At 40.6% G+C, this 12500-nt stretch overlaps 1 protein-coding gene across 4 annotated transcripts in view; it reads left to right on the top strand.

The window, feature by feature from the left end:
- Positions 1 to 12500, top strand: part of LOC143040997 (uncharacterized) — a 637849-nt gene that overhangs the window by 561125 nt on the left and 64224 nt on the right. For 2 of the 4 annotated variants that reach the window (XM_076212533.1, XM_076212543.1), the window contains exon 6: positions 932 to 1046. The exons of the other annotated variants lie outside the window; for them this stretch is intronic. In XM_076212533.1, coding sequence (XP_076068648.1) covers positions 932 to 1046 — 115 coding nt within the window. The remainder of the gene's footprint in view (positions 1 to 931; positions 1047 to 12500) is intronic. 4 annotated transcript variants of the gene reach the window in all.

The raw sequence follows: 12500 nt of genomic DNA, 5'->3' as shown, positions 1-12500 counted from the left end.
GCTACCAGTTTTCTGGGCAACCCGCACTGCGCAGGTCAACACACTCTTGCGCATGCGTGGCAGAGGAGGTAACCAGTGCCTTGGAGATAAACACCCAGCATCATTTCAAGTTATCACCACCAATCCACAATCTGTACATCTTTGTTAAGTTTACATGCATTAACTTAGAGTAACACGACTTGTTAAATGTCTTAAGAACAATCAGTCGTTCCACTTCCCCCCAAAATATATTACAAGTTAAAATCTACAACAAGAATTTCTAGGTAACCCTCCGTGACAACATCCCCATAACTACAAGTATATTTTCACGTCCAAATAACATCTATCCCAGCCACAATCCCATCCCCTCTTCCCCACAACTACATGTATAATCCGAATTAATGTTACGCCTATATACCTAGACAAATTTACAAATCGCCCACATGTAGAAGAATACCACAACTATATGCACAATCCCTTCACATCCCCCACAATTACTCCCCCAACCCTACATGCCTCAACAACTACATGCACACCTCCACGTTTACGTCCCTACAACTAAACACACACACACACACACACACACACACACACACACACACACACACACACACACACACACACACACACACACACACACACACACACACACACACACACACACACACACACACACACACACACACACACACACGCACACACACACACACACACACACACACACACACACACACACACACACACACACACACACACACACACACACACACACACACACACACACACACACACACACACACACACACACACATACACAAACAAACAAACAAACAACTTTTACTTGCCTGCACAACTACACTTACACACCCACAACTTTTACGCCCGCCATAGCCACATGCACAGCCTGACGTCTACTTCCTGCCCGAATAATTAGACCCAAGTCGCTTTGCAGCTGATGACCTCACGCCCATGATTATCCGCGACTGCGCCGTCGACTCGGGTTCGATCACGCTGGACACCGAGTTGTCCCGCATGTCGCACTGCGGAGCCTTCGTGTTGTCAGGAAGGTAGGACCTCTTACTCGGGTGCTACTGGGGGAGAAGGGGGGAAAACAAGGGGAGGGGGGAGATGGGGGAGAGAAGGGGAAAGCAGGGGAAGGAGAGAAGGGAGGAGGAGGGAGAGTGAGGAGAGACCTGTTACTCGGGGACTGCGGGGAGGGGGGAGAGGGGTGAACAAGGGTTACGGGGGAGGGGGAAGGAGAAAGAGTGAGGAGGATGTACTGTATAATGAGTGCAGACGGACCTGTTACTCGGGGACCGCTGCCGTAAAGGGAGGCGGATGAACAGAGTGGGGGCAGGGGAATGAACTGGGGAGGGGGAGAGGAAGGGTATAGGGGAGGAGAAGTTAGGAAGACAGGAGGAAGAGGAGGAGAAGGAAGAGTAAAAAGGGACCTGTTACTCGGAAACTACAAGGGGAGGCGAGGAGGTTGGAATATTGAGGAGGGAGAAGAGAAGGAGAAAAAGTATAAAGGAGGAGGTATGAGGAGTGAGAAAAAAGAGCGGGACGAGGAGGAGGAGGAGGAGGAGGAGGAGGGAGAGGAGGGAGAGGAGGAGAAGGAGGATGAGGAGGAGTGAGGAGGAGTGAAGAGGAGTGAGGAGGAGGAGGAGGAGGAGGGAGGGAGGGAGGAGGAGGAGAGTGAGGAGGAGTGAGGAGGTGAGGAGGAGGAGGAGGGAGGAGGGAGGGGGAGGAAAAGAGGAGGGAGGAGGAGGGAGGAGTGGAGAGGTAGAGGAGAGAGGAGAGGAGGAAGGAAGTGGAGGAAGGGGAGGAGTGAGAGGAGGAGGGGAAAGGAGGAAGGAGGAAGAGGTAGGAGGGAGTGTAGGAGAGGAAGAGTGAGGAAGAGAAGGAGGGAGGAGGGAGGAGTGGAGGGGAGGAGGTGAGGGAGGAGGTGGGAGGAAAAGGAGGAGGAAAAGAAAAGAGGGGGGTGGGAGTGAGGGGAAGAGAAGGAGAGAGGAGAAGGAAGGAGGGGGAGGAGGAGGAGGAAAAAGGAGAAGGAGGGGAAGTAATGAGAAAGGAGGAGGAGGAAGAGGAGATGGGAGGAGGAAGAGGAGGAGGAAGAGGAAGGAAGAGAAGGAAGGAAGAGGAGAGGGAGAGGAGGGAGGAGAAGGAAAAATACGGAGGAAGAAAAGGAAGAAGGGAGAGGAAGCAGGAATAAGGAAAGGAGAGAATGGAAGGAGGAGAGGAGGAAGGAGAATAGGAGGAGGAGAAAAGAAGAGAGTAAGAAGAAAAGAGGAGGAGAAATGAAGGAAGAATAGAGGGAGGAGAAAAAAGGAGGAAGGAAGAATGAAGAATCAAACCACAATGGTTAAGCAATAAAAAGGTTCGCCGTTGCTGGTGGGGCTGGAGTGGGGGTTCCACTCGGCTGAAGTGAAAAGGGTTCAACGTTGGACCTATTGTCCTGGTGGGAAAACGGTGACATTGGATCACTAAGAAAATAAATGAAATACGAAAAATTGATAAATGAATAAATATATAGATAAATGAATGAATAAATGGATGAGTAAATAAGTAAATAGATAAATAAATTGGCAAGTAGATAAGTAGATGAATTAATATACAAGAAAATAAATAGACAAGTAAATAAACAAACAAATGAATTAATAAATAAGTCAAAAATAAACTAAATGGAAAATTAGAAAAAATATAATGGAAAGGTGCATAGTACAGTGAGAAAGTTACTCGTAAGATGTGTCCTGGTCTCTCATTTGCTTTGATGTGGGTTCGAATCCCGCACTCCTTTCCGATTCCCAAAGATGGCGGCTTTGGCCGCAGCTATTCAAAGCCTCCTGGCGTAGGCTCCTCACCTTCTTCTTCTCCTTCTTCTCGGTCTTGACGTACATAGTGCCAGCTGCTTCATCACCAGCGAGTTAAGCAAACTTGGCTTTGCTTCGCTTGTCTTGAGTCGTTTGCGTGTTTGTATCTAGACGCTTCTGGTTCGCGCGTTTCTTGTTTTTTGGCACATGAGCGAGACATACTTGCGGTTCATAACGTTTCACCAGCCAACAGGCCCCGGAAGAAGCATATTTGCAGGCAAAGTTTACTGGCTTGCAAACAAATTTGGAAAGACAGATTGCCTCGGGCTCGCGTGAGAGAGAGAGGGAGTGGGTGGGGAAAGGGAGCGGGACATCCCGAGGGAAGCCAGATAGACGCTAAACAAAAGGGGGCGTATTGTGATAAGGATTCTAAAATAAAAAGTAAGACAAGACAAGACAAGACAAGACAAGACAAGACAAGACAAGACAAGACAAGACAAGACAAGACAAGACAAGACAAGACAAGACAAGACAAGGCAAAACAAGACTAGACAAGACTAGACAAGACAAGACAAGACAAGACAAGACAAGACAAGACAAGACAAGACAAGACAAGGCAAAACAAGGCAAAACAAGACAAGACAAGACAAGACAAGACAAGACAAGACAAGACAAGACAAGACAAGACAAGACAAGACAAGACAAGACAAGACAAGACAAGACAAGACAAGACAAGACAAGACAAGACAAGACAAAGACAGAAAAAGACAAACACCAGGGCAACGAAAAGACAAAGTAAAGATAAAATTGTATCAAAAGATAATGAGTGATTAATCTTATGAATGGAAAGAGGAAAACTAAAAAGGCGTGAGAGGGAGTGGTTGGGAGGAGAGGAGCAGAGCATCCAGGAGAGAGCCAAGTACATGTAAGCAAAAGTGAACGTATTGCGAAGACTATTACGAATTAAAGAAAATAAATAGAAGTGATTTATTCGAAAAAGAAAGAAGTATACACAATATAATTAAAACAAATATTTTAGTCCATACCATGTATGTACAGTAAATACAAGGATAGACAATTTTAGTCAGTCTGTGGTTATCAAATTTATTCATTATTAGATACGAATATCATCTTTCCCCTTTCTATCATTTAACATTGTTGGCATCTTTATTACATAATCTAAATTATCATTATCATGAACCTTATTATTTGTTATAATTTCAAAATAAATATAATATTTAATACAAAATACAATAGCAAATAGATTAAAGACTCAGAGATAGACAGAGATATATTATAAATTTTCTTGAAAAGCTATACGATTGCCAAAGGGAAAGTAAATAAAAGAGAGTCGACATATGTAGATACATGACCCTCCCCTAGTCTCCCCCTCCCCCCACAAAAAAAGAACCTCAAAGCTAGATACTAGAGGGAAAAAAAGAAAAGAAAATTGTCCGAAAATAATTGAAACTGAGTCAAATAAGAGGGAGAGCGCAACCTGCAAAGAGAGAAATGAAAATGTGCAAGAACACCAACATAAAGTAAAGGCTGGAAAATAATGATTGAGGGGAGGCCGAGACGGTAGAGTGTGTGTGTGTGTATGAGTGGGTGCATGTGTTTGTGTGTGTGTGTATGTGTGCTTGTTTGTGTGTGTGTGTGCGTGTGTGTGTGTGTGTGTGTGTGTGTGTGTGTGTGTGTGTGTGTGTGTGTGTGTGTGTGTGTGTGTGTGTGTGTGTGTGTGTGTGTGTGTGTGTGTGTTTATGTTTGTGTGTCTGTGTGTGTATACTCGTATATATATGTGAATGTGCGTGTGCGCACGCGTGTCTCTAAGATACGAATGGACAGCAATACATAAATGTAGGGTACACAGATAAACAAGTTGAGAATGGGAAGGGGGTCTGCATGGGAGCTTCCTCGGGGAGACCGCGGTGACTGGCAACGCAGCGTGTGAGTGAAGCGACGAGTCCCCTGGCGTATCATGCCTCCCGATTAAGGATAATGATGATCGTCTTTAGAGTGTGCTGCAGGGACTTCACATCCTCAATTCACTTAGTTATGAGTTCAAATCCCGCACTCCTCTCCAACTCCCAGAAGTGACTGTTCATTACCTAGCCCAACAGTCCCCAAAGAGCATAGCAGGGCAAAGGTGACGGCTTTGGTCGCAGGTATTCAGCGCCTCCTGGCGAAGGCTCCTCACCTCTTTTATCTAAACCAATCACATCGTAGACAAGGTCATCGATCTCCAGATTGCTTGTCATCCTTACGTCGCTATCACCTCGCAAAATTTACCTATTCTAGAACAAGACTCTTTTCCAGTCACCTCTTCATCATCTCTTCCATCTGCCCTCCCATCTCCTCAAGAACCCTGTAAATATCTTCGTCACACACCGGGCAAAAGTTTCCCTTTTTGACCCACATAACCAGACCTTCACCCGGGAGACGGGACTGTGACCAACGCCTGCATTATTTTTATTAAATTACTCGAGAGTCCAAACTTGGGCAGTATTTCCCACAAGCTTTCCCAATAGACGCAGTCATAAGCCTCTTTAACATCCACGAAGACGGTGCGACAGCATTATGTCCCTGGGATCTTAAGTGATTCTCTGAAGTTAAACAGTCATTTACACAGATTTATTTGGTGGATACAGTTATAGGCCTTTTTAAGATCCACGAAGGTGGAGCAACAGTCATTTGCGTCTGAGGTTATCAGAATAAAATCTTTTGGGATCGTAATGAGTTTGAAGGTACTGAAAAAAATTATAAGCCTACACCAAGAGACGCTGAGTTGCTGCGGGCTAAGTCGTCACCTTTCCCTTATAATGCGCTTTGGGGACTGTTGAGAGCAGGTAACCAGTCACAGCTGAGAATCGGAAAGGAGTACCGGATTCAAACCCACAACTAAGCAAATACGAGACCAGGACGCTTCCCATGACGCCACCAGCGCACGCAGGCGAAAGAGCAATAATGATTCAGTAAAGGGAAAGAAGTGGAACGCCGAGTGTTTATTACAAGGCCAGCCGAGAAGTAATAAGAGATCTAAAGGAGAAGAGAGGGGTGAAGAGGCGGTAGAGGGGAGCGGGAAGGGGAGAGGGTGAGAGGTAGAGGGGAAAAGAGGGGTACAGTGGGAGACAGAGGGATACAGTTACGGAAGAATAAAGGGTGAGAGGGAAGAGAACATGAGGAAAAAGGAGGGAAACGGGGAGAAGGGGAGAAGGGGAGAAGGGATGAAGGGGCGTGGAAAAGAAGAGGAGAGGTGTAGAAGAGGAAAGAGGGTGAGAGGGAAAGGGTAAGAGGGCGAGGGGAAGGGTGAGAGAGCGAGGGGAAGGGTGAGATAGACAGAGAGAGAGAGAGAGAGAGAGAGAGAGAGAGAGAGAGAGAGAGAGAGAGAGAGAGAGAGAGAGAGAGAGAGAGAGAGAGAGAGAGAGAGAGAGAGAGAGAGAGAGAGAGAGAGAGAGAAGTTTGAGAGAGAGAAGCACAAGAGAGAGAGAGAGAGAGAGAGAGAGAGAGAGGCATGAGAGAAAAGCATGAGAGAGAGAATCATGAGAGAGAGAGAGAGAGAATCATGAGAGAGAGAAGCACGAGAGAGAGAAGCAAGAAAGAGAAAGAAACAAAATGGAGAGATAAGCGAGAGATAGATAGATAGATAGATAGATAGATAGATAGATAGATAGAGAGAGAGAGAGAGAGGGGGGGTAAGAAAAGCTCGTAGTTGAGAAAAAAAAGGAGAGAATTCCTGACAATGAAAACGCGGAGGTAGAGAGTGGAATGAGGATAAACAAGAAACCAAAGGAAATCAAGAGAAGAGTTAAATGAAAAGAGATGAAGACGAAGCAACAAAAGAGGAGAAAATGAAAAAAAGAAACGAAACGGAGAAGTGAATTGAGAAGGAAAATGAAATTAAAGAAGGAGAATCAAAGTCAGAGAAAGGAGAAGTCAGAGATAAGGATGAGAATGAAGAAGGGAAGGATGAGAAATAAGAGGAAAAGGAGTAGGAATAAAAAGGAGGAAGGAGATAACAGAGAGAGAGAAAATGAGGAGAAGGAGGAGGAGGAGGTGAGGAAGAAGAAGAATAAGAAAAGGAGGGGGGAAATGAGAAGGGAGAAAGGGAAGGAGGAAGAAAAAGGAAATGTGGAAGAAAAAGAGAAAAAAAGGAGAAAGAAGAGAAATAGTACGAAGAAAGAAAAAGAGGAGGAAGGAGGGGAGAAAAACGAATGATAGAGAGGATGTTACTGAAGAGTATGCTGAAGAGTGAAGATGGAAGAGGAGATAGAACAGGAGGTGAAGAAGAAGAAGGACTGAAGAGATAAATAAGGAGAGGAAGTAGATGGATGAGGAGGAAGCGAATGACGCTAGAATAATGAGGGAGGGGAGGAGGAATATATAATAATGAGAAAGAGGAAAAAGAGGAATATAAAAGAGGATAAAGAGGAAGAGAAGGAGATGGGGAAGGAAGAGATGGTGAAGAGGAGGTGAAGAAGGGGGAAATGTGTAAGAGAAATAGAGGGGGAGAAGAAGAAGAAGAATAGAATAAGGAGGAACAAGAGGAAAGGAGAATGAGGTTGAGAAGAGGAAGAGAAAGAGCAGGAAAGGGTGAAGAAGGAAGTATAGAAGGAACAATAAGAGAAAGGGTCAGAGGAACAGTACAAGAAACAAGAGATGAAAGAAGAGGAGGAGAGAAGAAAGAGAAAGAGAGAAAGAGAGAGAGGAAGAGGAGGAGGAGAAGAAAGAGAAAGAGAGAGAGAGATAGAGAAAGAGAAGGAGGAGAAGTAAGAGCGGTAGAGTGATGAGAAACAGGAGAAGGGAGAAAAGGAAGACGAAGAGGAAAAGAAAGATAAGGATGATAAACAGTAGGAAGAGGAGTAGAAATGGGAAGAGAATAGGAAAGGGAAGAAGAGGATAAATAATTAGAAGAGAAAGGAGAAGATAAGAAATAGGAGGAGGAAGGGAAGAGAAGAAGGAGGAGAAGAAAGAGGAGGAGGGCAGTGAAGAAGGTGGGGGATGGAGGAGGAGAAGAAGGAGGAGAAGGAGGAGGAGGAGGAGGAGGAGGGGAAGGCGGAGGGTAGTGAAGAAGGTGGGGGTGGAGGAGGAGGAGAAGAAAGGGGAGAAGGAGGGCAGTGGAGAAGGTGGGGGATGAAGGAGAAGGAGGAGGAGGAGGAGGAGGGGGTAATGGAGAAGGTAGGAGGAGGAGGAAGAGAAAGAGGAGGAGGAGGGGCGGAGGAGTTGGAGGAGAAAGAGGAGGAGGAGGAGGTAGAGGAAATGGAGGAGGAGGAGGAGGAGGAAGTGAAGAAGGAGGGGGATAGATGATGATGATGGGGGTTATGAGGAGGAGTAGAAGGAAGAGGAGAAGAGGAGGAGGAATAGAAAGAAGTGGAGAAGAGGAGGAGGAAAGGAGGAGAAGGAGGAGGAGGAAGGGGAGGTAGGAGAAGCATGGCAAAAGACAAAGTAAAAACAATAGAAATGAACAAGAGATGATGAAGAGTAAAATAAGGAAGGAGACAAAGAGAAAGAAGAGAGAACGAGAAAGACTGAAGGGAATTCCTTAGAGTGCGTGGCTTAGTGTGTTCTTCCTCCCATTCTTTCTCCTGTTAGTTCTCATTTTATGCCCCTTCCTCTCTCTTTTATTTCCTGAACGATTCTCTGCCGGTCTTTAACTTTATTGTGTCTATTTTTTTTTTTTTTTTTTTTTTTTTCTTTTTTGTCGATCTGTGACGTTGTTGAAAAATGAAGAGTAAAGGAAATATGGAAATTGATCGCTGGGAGGAGGGAATGGAACAGAAAAGAGAATTTTGACAGAAATATTGAGCAGTGGAAGGTTGGTATGTTTATAATCGAGATATGAAGACAGAGAAGGGAATAAGAAAAGTAAATCACAAGCAGGAAGGAGGAACAAGGAAGGGCTGGAGATGAAATGCGAGTGGGTGATAAAGAGGAGAAAGAAAGGATAATGATTTTGATTTGATAAAATTCGTTCCATTTTGCTGCGGCTCTCTTTCCTTGACCACTTCGATGCAATATTGTCCCACAAGGACAGAAGCGCTGGTAATTGTCAACGTAAAAGTGAAAAGAAACGAGACTTTAGATGACAGAAAAAAATAGATGAAAAGAGAGAAGAGCGTGAGGGAACGAGAGAAATGGGAGAAAAAAAAAAGAAAAAAAAAAGAGACAATACGCCGAGTCTAAGATGAGGATGAGAAAGGAAGATCACGATACGAGAAGAGGAGAAATAAGGGGATAGGGAAACCGAATAGATGGAAAGGGGAAGAAAGGAAGAAAGACGAAAGACCGGAGATAAGAGAAACAGATGGCGTAGGGAGAGACGAAAAAATGAAAAAAATAAAGGAAACGAGATAACAGAAGGGTGGCTGTGGGGAATAAAAGCGAAGAAAAGGGAAAGAGAAAACAAAAGTTATGGTATGAGACAATCAGAAAAAAGAAGCCGAAAGCAGAATTAAATTGAAGGGAGGAAGAAAAAAAGATGAGAAAGGAGGAGGCATACAAGAAAAAGAGAACGAAATGATAAAGAGGGAATTACGTGAAGTGGAAAGATGAACAGACAGAAAAGACAACTGATAAGAATTAAGAAGTAATGGAAAATAGAATGAACAAGGGAGGGAGAAGAGAGAGAGGTGATAGGAGATGAAATAACAACAACAACAACAACAAATAACCAAACACAAAGACCACCCTTGCAGCAAAACCGTGATCTCGGTGTGTGAGAAACAAAAGTCTTGAGAAAACTTTTTGTGCTTATTGGGTGAGAAACGGTCTTCACCCGTTCCCAGAGAAGGAGTGTTATTAGACAAAAAAAGAAGAATATATATACATGTATATATATATATATATATACATATATATATATATATATATCATATATATATATATATATATATTATATATATACATATATATATATATATATATATATTATATATATCATATATATATACATATATATATATATATATATATATTTATATATATGTATATGTATATATTATATATGAATGATGGAAAAGGGTCGTCCCAGGAGAATGTGAGGAAGTACACCAATCTTCCAAAGTTCGACGACAACTGTCTAGTTCCCCAATCCACTAACAGATGTCGTTATTGCCTCTCGTTCGGAGGGTTAGGGTGAAGAGGAGGGGGAGGGCAGTAAGGAGAATGGGGAGGGGTGGACTCCTCACTCTAATTTGACTTCATAAAATGGTGAGTGTGATTATATACGACGCCATCTATCAGTAGATTGCGCCGTGCACCACAAAGCGGGTGGTCGATTTAGAAATGCGTGTCTTCAGTTAAAGGATGGTGACGATGGTGATGGTAATGGTGATAAGGGTTGTGATGGCAATGATTATTATGATGATTATGGTGATGATGATGATGATGATGGTGTTGTTGATGTCGGTGATGATAGTTACACTGATGATGGTGACGATATTCATGATGAAAAATTAATTTAATGATGCTGTTGATGGCATAGATAAATGTATATATATATATATATATATATATATATATATATATATATATATATATATATATACAGTATATATATATTTATTTATATATATATATATACATATATATATATATATATACATATATATATATATACATATATATATATATATATATATATATATATAGATAGATAGATAGATAGATAGATAGACAGACATATAGATATATATAAATAGACATATAGATATAGATATATAGATATATATAAATATATATATATATATATATATATATATATATATATATATATATATATATATATATATATATATATGTTGGCTGATCGTAAATCTTAGTTCCTCGCCAGTTTCACCGATTTTACGTGAACTAAAGTTTTTGAAAGGAATACTGTAATTACTCTAATTAAGGTCTGTGTTGTCGATTCTAAGATTGTTTTTAATGGTGATTTTTATATTCAAAAAATTTGTATGGCTATGGAGAATCCTTTTGTTTACTCTGCTGTGTAAGTTATTTCTAGATTTTTTTGAAAGGGAATTGCTATCTTATATTCTCTCTCGTAACGTCATTTGGTTCAGATATGTTGATGAAAGGATATATATTTGACCGACTTTTTTTAACTTAAATAACTTATTTATTCAATTAAATGATTTAGTAACCTCCATAAAATTTAGTGCTGAAATAGGAGAAGATAACAAATTACCCTTTCTAAATGTTAGCATACACAGACAGGTATTTTAGGTTTGATGTTTTTCGTAAATCCACCCATGTTTTGTCATTTGTTCATTTTCATTCTTCTCATCACCTTAATACTAAAGTTTAATTTTTTCCATGATTCTTTGAGCCTTTAGAGTCTGTAATACAAAATTTTTAGATGTACTGTAGAGATCCAAATGATTTATGAGAGTGCATCATACCTAAAATACCCAAAACGTGTTATAGTAAAATTATATGATAAAGCCGGGAGTCTCACTATAACATCACTCAAAAAGTTCCATTCTGTAAAAAGAATTTGCTAGTTCTTCCCTTCCATGAAAGTATAGTGAGATTTCCTCGTGTTCTTTGTGAATTTAATATCAATATTGTGTATAAGAACTCTATCCAAGATAAAAAAAATTATTAAAAATAATTATCAAAATTATGAAAAATTCCCCTGTCAATTATGCGGGATATGTATACAGTATTCCTTGCAAGAGCTGTAATTCTTGTTACATTGGTCAAACTGGCAAGGAACTGTAATTTAATTTGAACAAGCACAAATACATTGTTAGAGCTGGCCAAGTATCAAGAGGGCTATTTGCTCACATTAATTAGGTCATTGTTTATTGTCGTTCCATTTTAAATAGAAATATTATCTAATCCAGTCTTATAAGAAAGACTAATCATGAAAATCTTAACTAAAGTGTGGGTTTATATAAGCTAGACAATTTTATCATCAACAATATAGTGGAACAATGTTGTGAAACTCCTCAATAATGGTTTCTTGTGAGCAATTGTCACTTTTGTTATATGTTTACCATTTCTTTTTGATATATTGTTGATTTTTCTGTGTACATATTATTACATGCATCTTAATATGGAAATTGTTAAATACACTTTGTGTTTATTGTGAAACTCCGTTATAAAGGTTTATTGTGACAAATTTTCATTTTTGTTTTTCCATTACATTTTTGGCTTACTATTTTCAATTATTCATTCTTTTATTGCTATATATATATAATTTTATGTTACATTCTTATTACTCATTATGTGTACTTCTTATTGCAAGAATTGTTATATTTATTTAATATCAAAGCATCCTTCGAATTAAACATTTATTGTTGTGAGCTTCCCTGTTTTCCCCTATTACCGTATCTATGCCATCGTCCATTATATTTCCTTCTAGTCTGAAGATGTCTTAATAGGCGAAAATGTTCAGTATTCCGTTCTTTGAGTCCCTTGTCGTTTCTGCAAATATATATATATACATATATATATATATATATATATATATATATATACATATATATACATGCAATAAAAACACCAGGAGCGTGTGTTCACAAATGCGTAAATAACCACTAGGAAAAAGTAAACTAACGAAGCAGAGCGCTTTCGTGTAATTACATCTTCAGTGCAGATACACTGAAGATGTAATTACACGAAAGCGCTCTGCTTCGTTAGTTTACTTTTTCCTAGTGGTTATTTACGCATATATATACATATACTGTATATATACATACATATATATAT

This window comes from Oratosquilla oratoria, chromosome 2 (assembly GCF_046742065.1).
Source record: "Oratosquilla oratoria isolate Oo_2021 chromosome 2, ASM4674206v1, whole genome shotgun sequence".
Classification (NCBI taxonomy): Eukaryota; Metazoa; Arthropoda; class Malacostraca; order Stomatopoda; family Squillidae; genus Oratosquilla; species Oratosquilla oratoria.
Note: the sequence above shows the minus strand (reverse complement) of the source record. Positions and strands in the feature narration are given on the sequence as shown.